This window comes from Acanthopagrus latus, chromosome 3 (assembly GCF_904848185.1).
Source record: "Acanthopagrus latus isolate v.2019 chromosome 3, fAcaLat1.1, whole genome shotgun sequence".
Classification (NCBI taxonomy): domain Eukaryota; kingdom Metazoa; phylum Chordata; class Actinopteri; order Spariformes; family Sparidae; genus Acanthopagrus; species Acanthopagrus latus.
This window is the reverse complement of record NC_051041.1, coordinates 2,344,049-2,358,563: the sequence shown is the minus strand read 5'-3', so window position 1 is coordinate 2,358,563 and position 14,515 is coordinate 2,344,049. Positions and strand designations below refer to the sequence as shown.

Here is a 14,515-nt window from a genome sequence, read left to right as displayed (position 1 = left end):
CCGTTTCCCACTAACTTGCTTGCCACCTGTTTGCTACCCTCCCTGCGCCTCCTTTCTTAAGCTCGGCTGGTCTTTACACATGTAGAAAGTACTTCTGTGATGTGTAACACAGTATGTTTGCGCGTTTGTATGCATTTACTTGTATGTACAGTATGTGTGTCCTTGCATGTCCGTGCTCATCTCCAGAATGTGTGCATTCATATGCTTGCATGTGTGTGTTTGTGTGTCCATCTGTGTGTGTGTGTGTGGTGTCCATGTGTGTTCCCAAAGAAACCCGATCGTGCATTTGTGGAGGTGCTAATCTTCACCATTCATGTAGCGACATGTATGTTTTGGGACAAGGGGGTGTGAAGGGTGTCTCAGAACATCTGGAGGATTTTCTTCATGGCTTTGGGATGTTCTGTTCCAGAACCCCTTCATGCTGTCAGAGTTGTTTACTTGAGAAACAGTGGGACAAAGTAGAGGAACGTCAATATATCGGATCGTTTGCTCTTACGATACGTTTATCGATACGCTGTTGCCAAATATGGTTCATTTTTATTAAAACATCAATGGATGCACCTGGCAGTTTGACTCAACTAGAGTCACTTCACCATGTGGTGTAAATTTGATTTACACAGATTTGAATTTATAGATGTTTGGTTTAAGTCTTGTTGTGTCTTTCCTTTCAACATTTTGACTCCAGAACTGTTCTGATTTCTTACAGTTTGACCTTTTTTTCAAGGTTGTGACTTTTTTATATTGAGTCGCTGGCACACATGGACAAATTTCAGTCATTGTGTTTGATTCAGTTATTGTGTCATCAGTCATATTCTGGGAAACTGACCCCACAACACAGTGAATAAATATACAATTCCTGCACTTTTAAGGGGTATTCTGTATTTTTCAGTTTGACCGATATTGGGATGTATCGTTGGATAATTGTCCTGCAATGCGTCAAATAATGCAGACTGGCTAGCTCGTTTATTGTATAGTATGTTGAGTTACTGTGATTCCCACCTCTGTCATTGAATGGCAAGAAAAAAAAACAACAGCTTTTAGGTCAGTACACAGTGTGATATAACATTAATTAAGGGGATCCTGTGGTGCTGATCACATTGAGGAGACAAAGCAGAAGCAAGAAACAGAGTGGACGTTTAAAAAAAAAAAAGAAAAGCTGAAGGTGTATATCCACCGTAGAATCCTTAAAGACTAGTTCATACAGCCGCAGAGCCTCCGTGGTGTTGATTGGCTGGTATGTGAGTGCTGGTAAACATTTTGACCTATAGAATTTAATGGTTGTTGAAACCCAGTGCCTGCGAGTAGTCAAGGAAGTGCAAAGTCATCTAACCTGTGTGTATGTGTGAGAGTGTGCTGTTGAAGGCTATGTGGGCCTTGGTGTTTACACTGCCAGTCACGGGAGACGGGATATAAACAGGAGGGTTGTGTCACTTTTATGTCATTTTGAATGTGTGTCTTTAAGTCCGCTTACGTGAATGCTTGTGTTTCATGATTATTTAACAGTTATTAGTTAATAATTCAGGTATACTGTAACTTGGCCCACAGACAGGGTGAAATTTGAGACATTATAACACAACAATGGGAATAACTCCCTTGATACAATCTACTACAAAGACGGGGCATGTTGCCGGGAGTTGGCAGCCATGTAGAGAATGTATGGAGATAAACCCTCCTCTATTTTAGAAGACCTTCATATGCATTAGGTTTGACTTCAGATGACAGCTCATAAAGGCATGCACTCGCATTCAGCTCCACACAAGTAGCTCTATACAGAGGTATGTGGACATCAGAGGCAATGACATAGTGGAGTTCACAAATGGGAATTAATATCAGTTTCTGTCCACTGTTGTTATGAGAGGGCAGGAAATTCACAATACATTGCTCAGGATTAATATCATATCAACATACTGTGATTCTGCAATGATAAACACATCGCTAGTCACTCATCTGACGACATGTCACAATATTTCTGTCCAACTACATAATGCAAAATAACCCCCAAAAAAAGCCAAATGCAGCAATTATGTATTTATTCACTGCATTGTGGAAACAATACATAAAAATGAGTCTTGGTGCCTCTTTATCTCACACGGACTGAAACTTGTCCATGTGTACCATCATTCCAGTGTGAAATGATCATAAACTGGCAAAAGGCCAAACTGTCAGGAAGCAGTTCTGGAGTCAGAATTGTTTAAAGGACAGATACGACAATAACAAAACAAAATTCATTCACGTAAATTCACTTTACACCACAAGGTGTCTTGAAGGGACTTTGATTCGAATTGTCAGGGGTTTCTGCAGGTGTAAAATATCGATAATGGGCACCAGTGTATTGATAATCGCATCGCAAGAGAAAGCCATACGATATATATCACGGTAAAAAGATTTTTTTTTTCCCCACCCTTCCCTAGTTGTAATGCTGATAATAGGTGTTGATTCATCGAGGTGGCAGGTGGCGGTAATTCTGTAGGTGCAATTAAATGGTTTCAGAACTCAAACCTCTAATGGAAAAAAACATGATGGAAATATGTCGTTTATGTTTGTTTCTTGCTTCCATCTCTTCATTGGGAGCTTCAGCGGATATTTAAGACCCAACTTCCATTCCATCAGCCAGTGTATCCGCCAAGTTACTAACTGTAAATTGGCGGATACGCTCCTCTGGAATATCGGGCAGAATACGTTGGGGGAAACTTTAGTTGTTGGTATAGTTTTACATGTTTATACTTACTCCATAAGTCCTTGCGGGACAACTTGAAGGACGAATGACACTTTGGAGAAACTGAGGAATATGATGAGGCATTGAAAGGTACACTGATGGTGAGAGAGACGGAGAGAGGTGTGGGAAGTGTAATGAGGAATATTGGATCACACCGGTACTAAATTTAGCCCAGAGTAATGTTTCAGCGGCAGAGAGAGAGAGCGAGAGAGAGGGAAAGAAAGGAAGGAGAGTCGGGGAGGGAATGAAGGAAGGAGGTAAAGCAGTACAAGTGATTAGTGCAGAGTAGAGTTTCACTGGTCCGGAGGGAGAACAGGAAGGAGAGGTAGAAAGAGGTAATGGAGGGGAGAGCGTGGGAAGGATGGGTTTCTGACAACATAACTCTGTGGTGGCCATGTTGGAGGTCCTCATGTCCTGGGCTGCATAGTAGTGAACAGCTGATGATTGCATTTCCAAACATACAGCTTAGGTGACTCAACCAGATCAAGTAGAGATGTTCAATTTATCTGCTCCTGGAGACTGTCGCCACGTCCATCATCGTGGCTCGTTAACAGTGATATAATCAGCCGAGCAACACTTGGTTGTTGTAAACATACCTGGTTGTGTCTTAGCTAAGATTTCTGTGGACTGTATTTGTGTATAACTTTGGCACAATTTATTTTGATTTGATGATGATTAAACAACATATTTAATCATCTTCATCAAGTTAATGCCAAACAATCGTCATGTGCGTCCAGATTGTTACTTTATGATTAGTTGCTTTGCTGATGTTGGGGCCGATAAGTTAGACTTTCCTGTGTCTAAAAAGAGGAATCCCTGCACTGTGGTTTCTTAAGGTGTGATGTTGACAGTATATCATGTATCTGTCTGGGACGGTAAGGTGATCGTTGTCCTCTTTCCACTGCATTTGTGTGGGTGCTCTTTTTGTGTGAAACCCTTGTAGACAAGATCTTTAAGGACACGTCAGGAATAAGGTATGATGCGGAAATCCTCCCAAGAAAAAGATTTCTGGTGATCAATTTTCTAAATCTGACCTAAATTGATTTGAAAAGGCATTTGAAAGGTTTTGCTTTCAAAAACATTTTACCAGATGATAAAAAAGTGTTGCCATAATATTTTTTCTTAAAAGTTACTTTTTAACCTGTGAAAACAGGTTGAAAAAGTTTTGTCAGGTGTTGTTGTAATACTCATTTCCTCCACAAGAGGCAGAAGTGTACCACTAACCTTGTTTTTATAATAGTCCCGGGTGAGTTTTACTCATTGTGTGTTAGTTATTTACTGTCTCATCGCTTATCTGTTTAGAAAATGGGGTCGTGGTGCATGAATGTTTGTTGTGGCCAAAATGAGTATTACACAAACAAACACTTAGAAAATGATTCTGACAAACAAACAAGGTCAATTCTCAGCTGTCGAACAGACAGAACACTACAAAAAGATCCAGGCAAAACTTATTTTTCACCTTTTTTTCAGTTTTGTAGTGTCTTAAGTACACTGTTGCTCAGACCAACAGAACAATATGTTGTGTGTTACATTTTACCTGAAAGAAACGAGCACCACCTCCCAGATGAAGACATCCGTGGCTTCTATTGTCCGAGTCTGTGTTGTGTGTTGGCATTCAGTTACAGCACATTGTGTATTATGCTGCTCAAGTTTCACTGTGCATTGACCGGCATCTCTGCTCACACAGTATCACCAGCACCTTATGTACACACTTGTGTGTGTGTGTGTGTGTGTGTGTGTGTGTGCATGTGTGTCTAAATACACCCTCCATCAATCTGTCCGTCCATGAACCTGCTAAATTAGAAGCTGTCGAAAGGTTACTACATGGACATCGTTGATGTCGGCCCCAGAAATAAATTAGCAGCTTGTCAGTTGTATTCCTGGAGTTCTGTTGTTTTATGAGCCCGAGGCGAATGTTTGTGGTACAGTGCTGGAATATTAGGCAAGGCTTCATAAATAACATTTTCTGACTCACGATTCTGAGTAGCGAGTATCTGTGACACGATGAGAACATGATGTGATTTAAAGAAAGGTTTAGATTTGAAACTTTGAGTGTGGTGACCTCCAGTGTCCCTACATAGTATTGTTTCTTCTTCCTTTTTATAAGTAGTTTTAAAACCACCATACTGCTATTTTATTAAAAGGAAGAAACTTCAATTGGCAGTAATCATTGCATCAAACCAAACGCAATACAAATACATACAGACGCACAATTTTTTTTCGTAATAACTGTTGTAATAAAGATGTATTTTTTTTCTGTAACTTCTGTTCGTGAAGTGTGTGCAAATGTTTTTCCAGTCTACATCAACAAAGTGTACACAGCAGCGATCAGTTGCAAGAGAGAACATGATGCAGAGCCAGCCCGAGCGTCTAGACAGTTGAAGTCACTAGTGTGCTGTTTTCAAACCTGTGCACTGTAATTGATTTGGAAAAGAAAAGAGGAATTATGGTGGACGGGATGTAATTTCTTTGTTCAAAATGTAAGAGGGGAAGAGAATAATGTGCATATGTAGTGAGATATGCGAGAGGGCATCTCCTAATGATAGAGATATTTGTGTTTGTGTGTGAGGCAGCGACAGAGATGAGAATTAATCTCTTCCCCAGATGTCCCAGGCAGTTTTAATGGAGTCTGTCCAGAGGTGATAAATCTAGAGGCAGAGCCCATGTTTCCGCTTCCATTAGCTGTTTGGGTCCACACGTGGTGCTGTCTATTTTTAAAATGGACTCTTCTCTGCCTCTGTGCCAAAGGGAGAGTACTACCACACTCCACATTCTCACTTGCTCAGGGACTACCTGTACATGTTTATGTCTGATGAATGAATGCTGGATATCCACATGATCTGCTCCCTTCTGTACTGATCGATTTAATGGATTGATTGACAGCTCTATGGGGAGTACCAAGAGCACCAAGGAGGCTCCGGCAGACGGGAGGCCACACGCCTGCTGACAGAGAGACAGATCAAGAAACATGGCAACCATCCCCGCAGCCATGGGAGGACACGGCATGGACACGGCCGCCGTAGCCACGGTCAAAACGGATACCACAGTCGCCATCAGCAGGCCTATCACAGCCGACAGAGGAACAGGCGTCAGTCCAACATGGAGGCTGAGGCCGCTGATGAGCAAGCTGATGAACCCGACCTCACGTCGTCTATGAAGCAGAAGCGCTCCTTCTCCAAGTGCAGAGGTGAGGGATCCTCGGCAAAGATGAAACAGGAAGTAAATCGATAGATTTGTCTGTTCTGTGAGCGTTTGGTGTGTTTGGTTTTGTCAGACTGTATAGCACGAGTCCAGAAATTCCTTGTAACCAGGTTGGGAGAAGATTGGATCTTCCTTGTTCTGTTGGGCATCACGATGGCGCTGGTCAGCTGGACAATGGACTACGCCAGTGCGAAGAGCCTTCAGGGTAACACTACAGTACCCACAATGCATTTCATAAGCAATCAAAGTAGAGAAATGTGCAGCTTTGCTTTGCTTATATGCCAGTTCATTTCTAGCTCTCTTCCTTTCCCCCATCGACCCATTTTCGCCTCATTTCCTTCCTTTTCCGCTTGTACTATTCATCCTTCTCTCTTCTTTATAATCCAACATTCATTTGGGTTTTCTTTTTTCCCCTCTCTCCCTCCTTCAGCCTATAAATGGATCCATGGGGAGCTGAAGGGGAACATCCCTCTGCAGTTCCTGGCCTGGGTTTCATATCCCCTGATGTTCATCCTGTTCTCCTCACTCTTCTGTCACCTGGTTGCTCCTCAAGCTATTGGTCTGCACCCTTTTTCTTCCTCTCTGTTCTCATCTGCCTGTAGTTTCTTGTACAGTGTCTTTAGAACTGTACAGATTAATTCAGCACATATTGGACTATGTACATTTTAGGATGCAATGACAGACGAGAGCTTTGTTAACTCTCGGGAGGTGAGAATTGGTTATACACCAGTTAACATCTGTATTGATTTCTTGTATTTATATCTTCATCTGGGCTGATCAGTGACTGAAGATGCCGTAACATTCGACTGGAGTGAAATCTACCACAGTCTAAGCCCTGCAGCTCTACAGTGTCTCATACCATCTTCACATCAGATAATTTCTAAGTTATTTTTCTTAAACTCTGTGCCACCTTTTGTTCCAGGTTCTGGTATCCCAGAGTTGAAGACCATCCTGAGAGGTGTGGTGCTAAAGGAATATTTAACTCTCAAGGCTTTTGTTGCTAAAGTCCTGGGTCTGACTCTTGCTCTGGGCAGTGGGATGCCTGTAGGCAAAGAGGTGGGTGAAACTTGGAACAGCATCTGTTGTGCACTTCTTAGTCTTGTACTGTGCTGCTTTGTCACATAATTTGATTGAATTCATCTCCTCCACTCAGGGCCCGTTTGTTCACATTGCCAGTATCTGTGCTGCAGTTCTCAGCAGGTTCATGTCCTTCTTCTCAGGAGTTTATCAGGTAAGCTGATGTCAGGAAACATTTCCAGTTGCATTCAACATAAAGTGTGAAAAGTACACTGCACGAGATACTCCTCATCTATATGTTGTTTTTTTTCTATCGTGTCAATCCTGCCTCCTCTTCCTCCTCTCTGGATCAGTAGAATCCATACTGTTATACAGACATCCTGACAGTGGGCTGTGCTGTTGGGGTGGGCTGCTGCTTTGGTACTCCACTTGGAGGTACACCGCCTTTTGTCTTTCCTCTTTGTTATGACCTCTGTTTCCCCTGAATGCATGTGAGATAGCCATGTTTGACATCTGTGCACACATGAAACAGAAATTTGGAGGCGATTTAATGTCAGGTTGTGTTCACGTGCCTGTCTTTTTAGATGTGAATCATTGCATTGTTTTCATTTCCTTCCTGTTTGATTGCTGATTCTGTTCCTTTCTCCACCAGGTGTGCTCTTCAGTATAGAGGTAACCTCGACGTACTTTGCTGTGAGAAACTACTGGAGAGGATACTTTGCTGCCACATTTAGTGCCTTCATTTTCAGAGTGTTCTCTGTGTTCAACAAAGATGCAGGTACTGACTGGAGATAAAGTATTTTGTGTGTGAGATACTGTGGTCATGTCAGAGTGTCGTTATCAGATGTGCACCAGAGGGCGCCCTTACTTCAAAAACCGTCAGCAAGCAAATTGTCACGTCTTTTTTCACTGACCCTGACTGAATGTATGTTTTGTAGGCACATCACGTGTTTTCCACTAGATGGTGTCCTCCTCCACTGTGTAGCAGCATGGTATTTTAATGACTGACTCATGTTAGCAGTGTCTTATGAGAATATTTAATTGAGTTCGAGACAAACCAAGAAATATCTTCCCTCATTTCACTGTGACATCAGTCTCCCATGACCTTGGACAATACCGCCAAATACAGTGATGATGTACACCCCCCTACAGTTTTAATGCTTATCCTGCATTTAGATCACTATAATCTTAATGTATAAATGTCAACTCTGTGCCTTTTTCTTCACCAGTAACCATCACTGCTCTGTTCAGGACAAACTTTCGCATGGATTTCCCTTTTGACCTGCAGGAGCTGCCAGCGTTTGCTATCATTGGGTGAGCAACTGGAGAACTGAGACATTCTGTACATGTCAGCATTTTTCTGTGTGTGTGTATGTGTGTGTGTGCACTGTGTGTGTTCATTAAGTCAAACTTAATGCAAATGTAACATTTAAAAAATAGAAGATGCAATTATTATCTCACGATTTTCCTCCGGGGAAGACATAGAGAGACGCAGAACTCAGGTGGTCTCCTTCATGAGATGATGCTGTTTAACACCTGTGTCACCAGCCTTTTCTTCTGACATACAATATGAAAAACTATTCACCAAATATATATATGAATATATATATGAACAGCTGGCAGCTAATTGTGAAAAATGACTAACATATAAAAATATACAGTAAAACATTGGTCTAACCTATCCAACATTTCTGCTGTGCCTTTTTAATGCACTGTTCTCCTTAGCTAGTGTCCTTATTAGGTACATTATTTATCCAACAGCAGCATCTCTGGACTCAGACTACGTTCATGTGTTTGTTTGTTTTTTCAGGATCTCCTGCGGGTTCCTCGGGGCGTTCTTCGTCTATCTCAACAGACAGGTGGTTCTGTTCATGAGACGACCCAACGCCATGACCCGCTTCCTAACCAGACAGTAGGTCCATGTGTGTCAGTAGGCTTGATGTTGAGAATTTCTGTCGCAATTTCTTAACTTAGAATTAAGTTACCATTCACTGCAGATACATTTCCGATATGTGGCAGTATGTTCATCTTTTCATTTTGTTTCTGTCCTTGTTCCTTGTACTGTGGTTGTTTTTGTTCAGGGTTTTGATTATTAGAGAGAATTACTAATGTTTGTTTGATTATAAATTATTTCTCTCTACTTTCTCCCCTAGCCGGCTGATCTTCCCTGCAGTGGTAACGCTGGTCATCGCTACCTTGACCTTCCCACCAGGGTTTGGACAGTTCATGGCAGGAGAGGTCAGAGTTCACACCTTGTTATCCTTCCTGTCTCTTATGTAAACAAAGGAGAATCCAGGGCATGTTAATGTGTTCAGACCAGCATGCAACGTTGACAGCTACAGAGAGCTGATGAACAAAATGCCACCCCCACAAAAGCAAACAGCGGTAGCTAATTTACATGTTTCAAAACACAACTAGAGACAGATATTTATGTAAAAGTACACCTGCTTCAGAACAACACAGAGCAAAGATGTGGGCTTCAGTATTTATCTACAGGCTATGATGTATCTTAGGCAGAAAGCAAAATGCAAACAGCCAGCTGTCTCTTAGACCTTTCGTCTCTTCAGATTCCTTTGGATACATCATCTCAGACCAGTCGATGTGAAACATATAAGCCTACTTTGTTCCTGTTACTGATGCTGCATCACAGGATTGCTGGTTATTGAAGTCCAAAATATTTAATATTTCAAACTGTGACCTCTCAGGGAGCCACAGGGAGCAGCCAACATGAACGTTTTCCTCCTTTGAGGGACAGACGGCAACAAACTTTGATCTGGTGAAATCGAGCTGGGAGAAATTCACTCCTGTGTGCAAGAAGCTGAAAATAATTTATGTTTTTCAAATTTCCAAATCCAAATTTTAACACAACAATTTTGCTGCCTTCAGAATAAAACAAAAACAAAAGCCATTTTTATAACAATGACTTTTTGGAAGTGATTTAAAAGTGGTGACTAAGCCAGTTAACGTGAGGTCTTTTAGAGTTTGGAGACAACCAGTACAGTCGTTTAGGATCTCAGGTTACAACTTGGCACTTAAGTATATGAAGATGTATACATATATGAGGAGCTTTAAAAGTTAACAATATATATTTTAAAGTTCACTGTTTAACACTTTGTATTCCCCAGAAAAGAGTGTTTATCATCGTTTGCTCTTTTAACTCTGTTAGCTATAAGCTGTTAGCTCCCTCAGAATAACACACTGCAGGACTCTGCTAACAGCTAACTAGCTCTCCTGCTACCAATTTCCAAACAAATTTTCAGATTTCAATGTGTTATATTTTTCCGTAGGTCTCGCTTTGAATAGCGGCAGCATTGAAGTAAGCACTCAGCTAGTTTAAAGTGATAAATATGTACATATTGGGACAAAACTCCTTGATCCCAGAGGTGTCTCGGGGAAGATTAAGCACATTTTCTACCCTCCCTGCGACGACAGGATGCCGTTAGTCTCAAGCCCTGATTTCTGCACAGCTTGCCCAAAGCTATATATTCTTCAGTGTTTGGCAAAGTAGAACAGCAGGTTAGATAAAGTGGGACACTCACATGTTTCTGATAATTGGGATTGATATTTAGGATGTGAGCTGTAGCACCATCAGCCTTGCTGTCATGTCAGTGTCTATGTTTGAATGGATGCTATATGCCTTGTAGCCTTTGTGCCACATGTACAAAGGGACTTTTAAGCCACACATCAACAGCTCACCCACTCAGAGCTGAAAGCTAATCATGTGTTTCACAGATGCTCAGAATAGACCACTTAGTGTGAACCAGGTGTGTGTGCTATACGCTGTTGTAAGTGAATGCGTACCCGTCTGAGTGCAGATGTCAGTCAGCGACACCTTAGCATGTTTTTTCCGTGCCCTCGGTGCATGTCTTTCACACTCTCATTGTTGAAGTGTCTCACACCTTTGTAGCAAAACTCACAGTATCGTTGAAGATAGCGGAGGAGCCGAGTCATATCTGCATTTAAATAATTTCAATGTAGAAAATAAATCTGTTCCAATTTCAACCCTGAAAAGTGTTCATATAGCTTTTGGGGAATGAAATCCTTCCATTCCGTCTCGATAGCGCAGCGCTGAGTGACAGAGGAATCAGCACAGCGAGAGGAGATTAAGTGCTACATGGGTTGTGAACCAGACGTGAACCCGCAACTTCAAAAAGGCACAGGAAAGCCTATTATTACATGCAGCTCCGTCGAGGCCGGCAGCAGCCTTTCCCCGAATGCTTCCACTCGCACGCCGAGCGCTTATTTTCAGGGGCCTCGATTCAACCCCAGCTCAAGTAGGAAGTGCAGAAGTAGAAAAATTGAAATGACGTGGGTGTTGCTTTACCCCCGCGGTGGCGTTATGCAGATGCAGAAGGCGCTGCGATTTGTGCCTGTGAGCGTACACAGAGGCATCTATGCAAATGTGCAAAATGGTTGAAGTGAATTAGTCATTCATGAGTCATCTAAAGAGAATGAGTCATTGGACACGGCCACCCTTACCCGTCTGCTTCCAGCTTTCTGGATGACTTCCTGTCTGTTTATCCCACTTGACTGTCCTCCTCCCTTCACATTTTATGTCTCTCCTTTTCCCTTTCTTTTTTTATTCTTCATACATTTCCTCCTCACCTCTTTTCCTCACTCTCTGGCTCCTTCTTTACCCTACACTTCCTTTTGCAACCCACTTTCCCTCTGCTCCCTGTCTCCCCTTCTTCAACCCTTTTAATTCCTCTTTAATCCCCCTTTTTCTCCCCATCCTCACCCTTTTTTGTCTCCACTTTCCTTTACACATCTCCATCTTTATTTCTCTTCTAATTCCCTTTAATTACACTTCCCCCTTTTCCCTTCTCCTCTCTCTTCGATTCTCTCCACTCTTCCCTCTTTTGCCCTCACCCCTGCCTCCCCCTCTCCCCCCCCCTCATCAGCTGATGCCCAGGGAGTGCATCAACTCTCTGTTTGACAACTTTACGTGGACAAAGATTTCGGGGTCTCCTCTTCCAGTCGGTCTGGGTCGCTCCGCTGCCTGGCTGCACCCTGATGTTAGTGTCTTCATCATCCTGCTGCTCTTCCTCGTCATGAAGGTCTGTTGGGCTGCTGGGGAATGTGTGTGTGTGTGTGTGTGTGTGTGTGTGTGTGTGTGTGTGTGTGTTTGCTTGATTGGATAGGTGTTTGTGTGCAGGTCAAGTGTGTCATTGTCTCTGTGAATGTGTTTGGATTGTGTGTATGTCTCTAGGTGTGCGAGTGGAAGTGTGAGACTGTGTGTGTGTGTGTGTGTGTGTGTGTGTGTGTGTGGCTCCACCTGACGTCAGCACTTTCGTCATCCTCCTCCTCGTCTTCATTAGGGGCATTTGTTGCAGGTCACTCATGTTGTGTGTTGGTGACGGGGACGTGTGTGTGTATGTGTGTGTGTGTGTGTGTGTGTGTGTCTTTCTCCTTCTCTTCCTGTCCAAGGTCAACAGTGTTGGCAGGCTGCCAGCAGTTCCAGCATTCTTATGTTTTCTTGAAAGCAGCTCACACAGACACACACACACACACACACCCTGGAGAGTTACAGTTTTTGCCATCTCAGTTATTAGCATCGACACTGTACACAAATCAGCTCTAGGTGCTGGACTGGGTTGACCGTGAATCCGCAGAAAGTCGATTAACACACTTTCAACAACCCACATTAAATCAGAATAATAAAGCAGTTAAATAAACCAATATGAAGAAGGTTTAATCTTAGGTTTTAGGGCCGCACACACGCATATATGAAACCAACATTTGCCTCCCATTGACTTCCATCCTATCTGTGAACCTCGCCCAGTGAAGTCGCAGCCATAACCAACAGCAAATACGGACGACAAACTGAGTTCCCTGTGGATCACTTCCAGCACTGCCGACATTCAGCAACTGTGACCGCGGCCGAAATGTGACATTTATTCTTCGGTCAAATGACTCTGCGAGTAGTCACGTGTTTTTGTCGGCTCCAGCTCTGTTCCGAATGATGGAAGCTGAGACGTTTCTGGATGCAGTGATGTGCATTGAATTTCTAGATGTTGACATTTAAATACTTTTCCATCCACCCCTGTTAAGCGCTGTTTGTAAATTGTAACATTGTGGTATTTTCCCGCCATAAGTTGATATTTTTCACTATGGAACAGCTGTCTGATTCTTCCGCCGAGTGGATCTACCTTTAATCTAGGTGTTGCATGTGTTGCTGCAAATAGAGAAGAAAAGCACCCCGAAAATACAGATAAAGTAAAATGGAATACTATGATTATAAACTGTAAGAAATTCCTGACCCCTCCCAGTGATGGTAATATCATGAATCGCGATATTTTGGCAGGACAATATTGTGATAAAAACTGTTGGATGTCATCCAAGCGTACTGCTGGTAGCATTAATTTAAAGAAAAATCCCCAGAAACAGTCACATTTAGATCCTTCAATTAAAACCGGTTGCTGAAAGTTAAGGCTCATAAATTGGTTCACAGATGACAGCTAGTCTAGTGGGAATAATAAGGTCTCATGCAGTCGCTGCTTGGTCGCGTAATGTCCAAGGCCATTTTTTAAGACCTCCGAAAGTGCAGTGGCTGCTCCTTCCCATACCAAATTAATGAGAGGTTTCATTAACGTCCAGACAATGTCAGAGTAGAGGACTTTAAACCAAAGGAGCTTGATGACAGTCAGGCTGATTCAGAATAGAGTGGAAAATAATTAGACCTGTTCCAAAATCTGATGAGGCCCAGACACAGAGAGAGAGCAGCAGCAGGACTCGCTATTAATGAGTAGCCACATATAAGAAAAATATAATAAAAGTAGAAATTCATATAATTGTCCCTGCTCTCTGCCCACCACTAATTGTTTTCTCTAGCTTCCTCTGTCTAATATCTGAATGCACACAGTTCAGTATACTATATAACAGTAAAACCAATTGGTAATCCTTCTCTTTAGTCCATATTTCAATAGTACTTGAAACAGTCGGACATTGTTTTCTAAAATGATCCCATGAAGCATGAGAGGGCAACAACTCCAGCACTGTTTGTGACAGCAAGGCAGTCGGGTTGTCACCCAGTTTTTTATCAGACCGACCCGCTGAGAAATAAACCACCAAACACAAGCCATCCGTTTGACTGGATGTGTAATCAGAACACAAACACACGTCTCCAGAAATCAAAGCTGTTTTGAAGTCAAAGGCTAGCCCTCCTCGTGTTCAGCCTCACGATATTCATACTGTTTTTATTCATTTCTGTCAATCTGTCCACCCCCAGTATTGTTTCTTCTTTGAGAAATTGGTGTGACCAGGGCTTCTGACTTCAAGTGTTTCATGCATGAAAAAAAAAATAAAAATCAGAGACAGACAAAGTCTGGGCTCTAAATACTCTGAGTCCAAGCCCGCCTACAGTCTGTTGGCTGCTGCTGAAAATGGCACCAAGCTGTTGCTGCCTCCTGTCTGGTGAAAATCTGCAGCTTCTCAAGCAGCTCAGGCAGAGAACAGTGAGAAACTCGGGCAGGAGATTACTTCTGCTCAGTAAACACAAAACCAAACTTTCCAGTTTGCATGGAAGTCCAGTAACACAAAGTGATGTTTATGCCAGTGTTTGTTTTTGCAATGTCATGTTGT

At 42.5% G+C, this 14,515-nt stretch overlaps 1 protein-coding gene across 3 annotated transcripts in view; it reads left to right on the top strand.

The window, feature by feature from the left end:
* clcn1a (chloride channel, voltage-sensitive 1a) overlaps positions 1 to 14,515 on the top strand; it is a 46,269-nt gene that overhangs the window by 10,785 nt on the left and 20,969 nt on the right. For 2 of the 3 annotated variants that reach the window (XM_037092618.1, XM_037092617.1), the window contains exons 3-13: positions 5,600 to 5,903; positions 5,991 to 6,122; positions 6,348 to 6,476; positions 6,840 to 6,973; positions 7,071 to 7,148; positions 7,291 to 7,369; positions 7,587 to 7,712; positions 8,164 to 8,248; positions 8,745 to 8,846; positions 9,088 to 9,172; positions 11,836 to 11,991. In XM_037092618.1, coding sequence (XP_036948513.1) covers positions 5,816 to 5,903; positions 5,991 to 6,122; positions 6,348 to 6,476; positions 6,840 to 6,973; positions 7,071 to 7,148; positions 7,291 to 7,369; positions 7,587 to 7,712; positions 8,164 to 8,248; positions 8,745 to 8,846; positions 9,088 to 9,172; positions 11,836 to 11,991 — 1,194 coding nt within the window. In that variant the 5' untranslated portion in view covers positions 5,600 to 5,815. The remainder of the gene's footprint in view (positions 1 to 5,599; positions 5,904 to 5,990; positions 6,123 to 6,347; positions 6,477 to 6,839; positions 6,974 to 7,070; positions 7,149 to 7,290; positions 7,370 to 7,586; positions 7,713 to 8,163; positions 8,249 to 8,744; positions 8,847 to 9,087; positions 9,173 to 11,835; positions 11,992 to 14,515) is intronic. The other variant, XM_037092619.1, reaches the window with a different exon arrangement.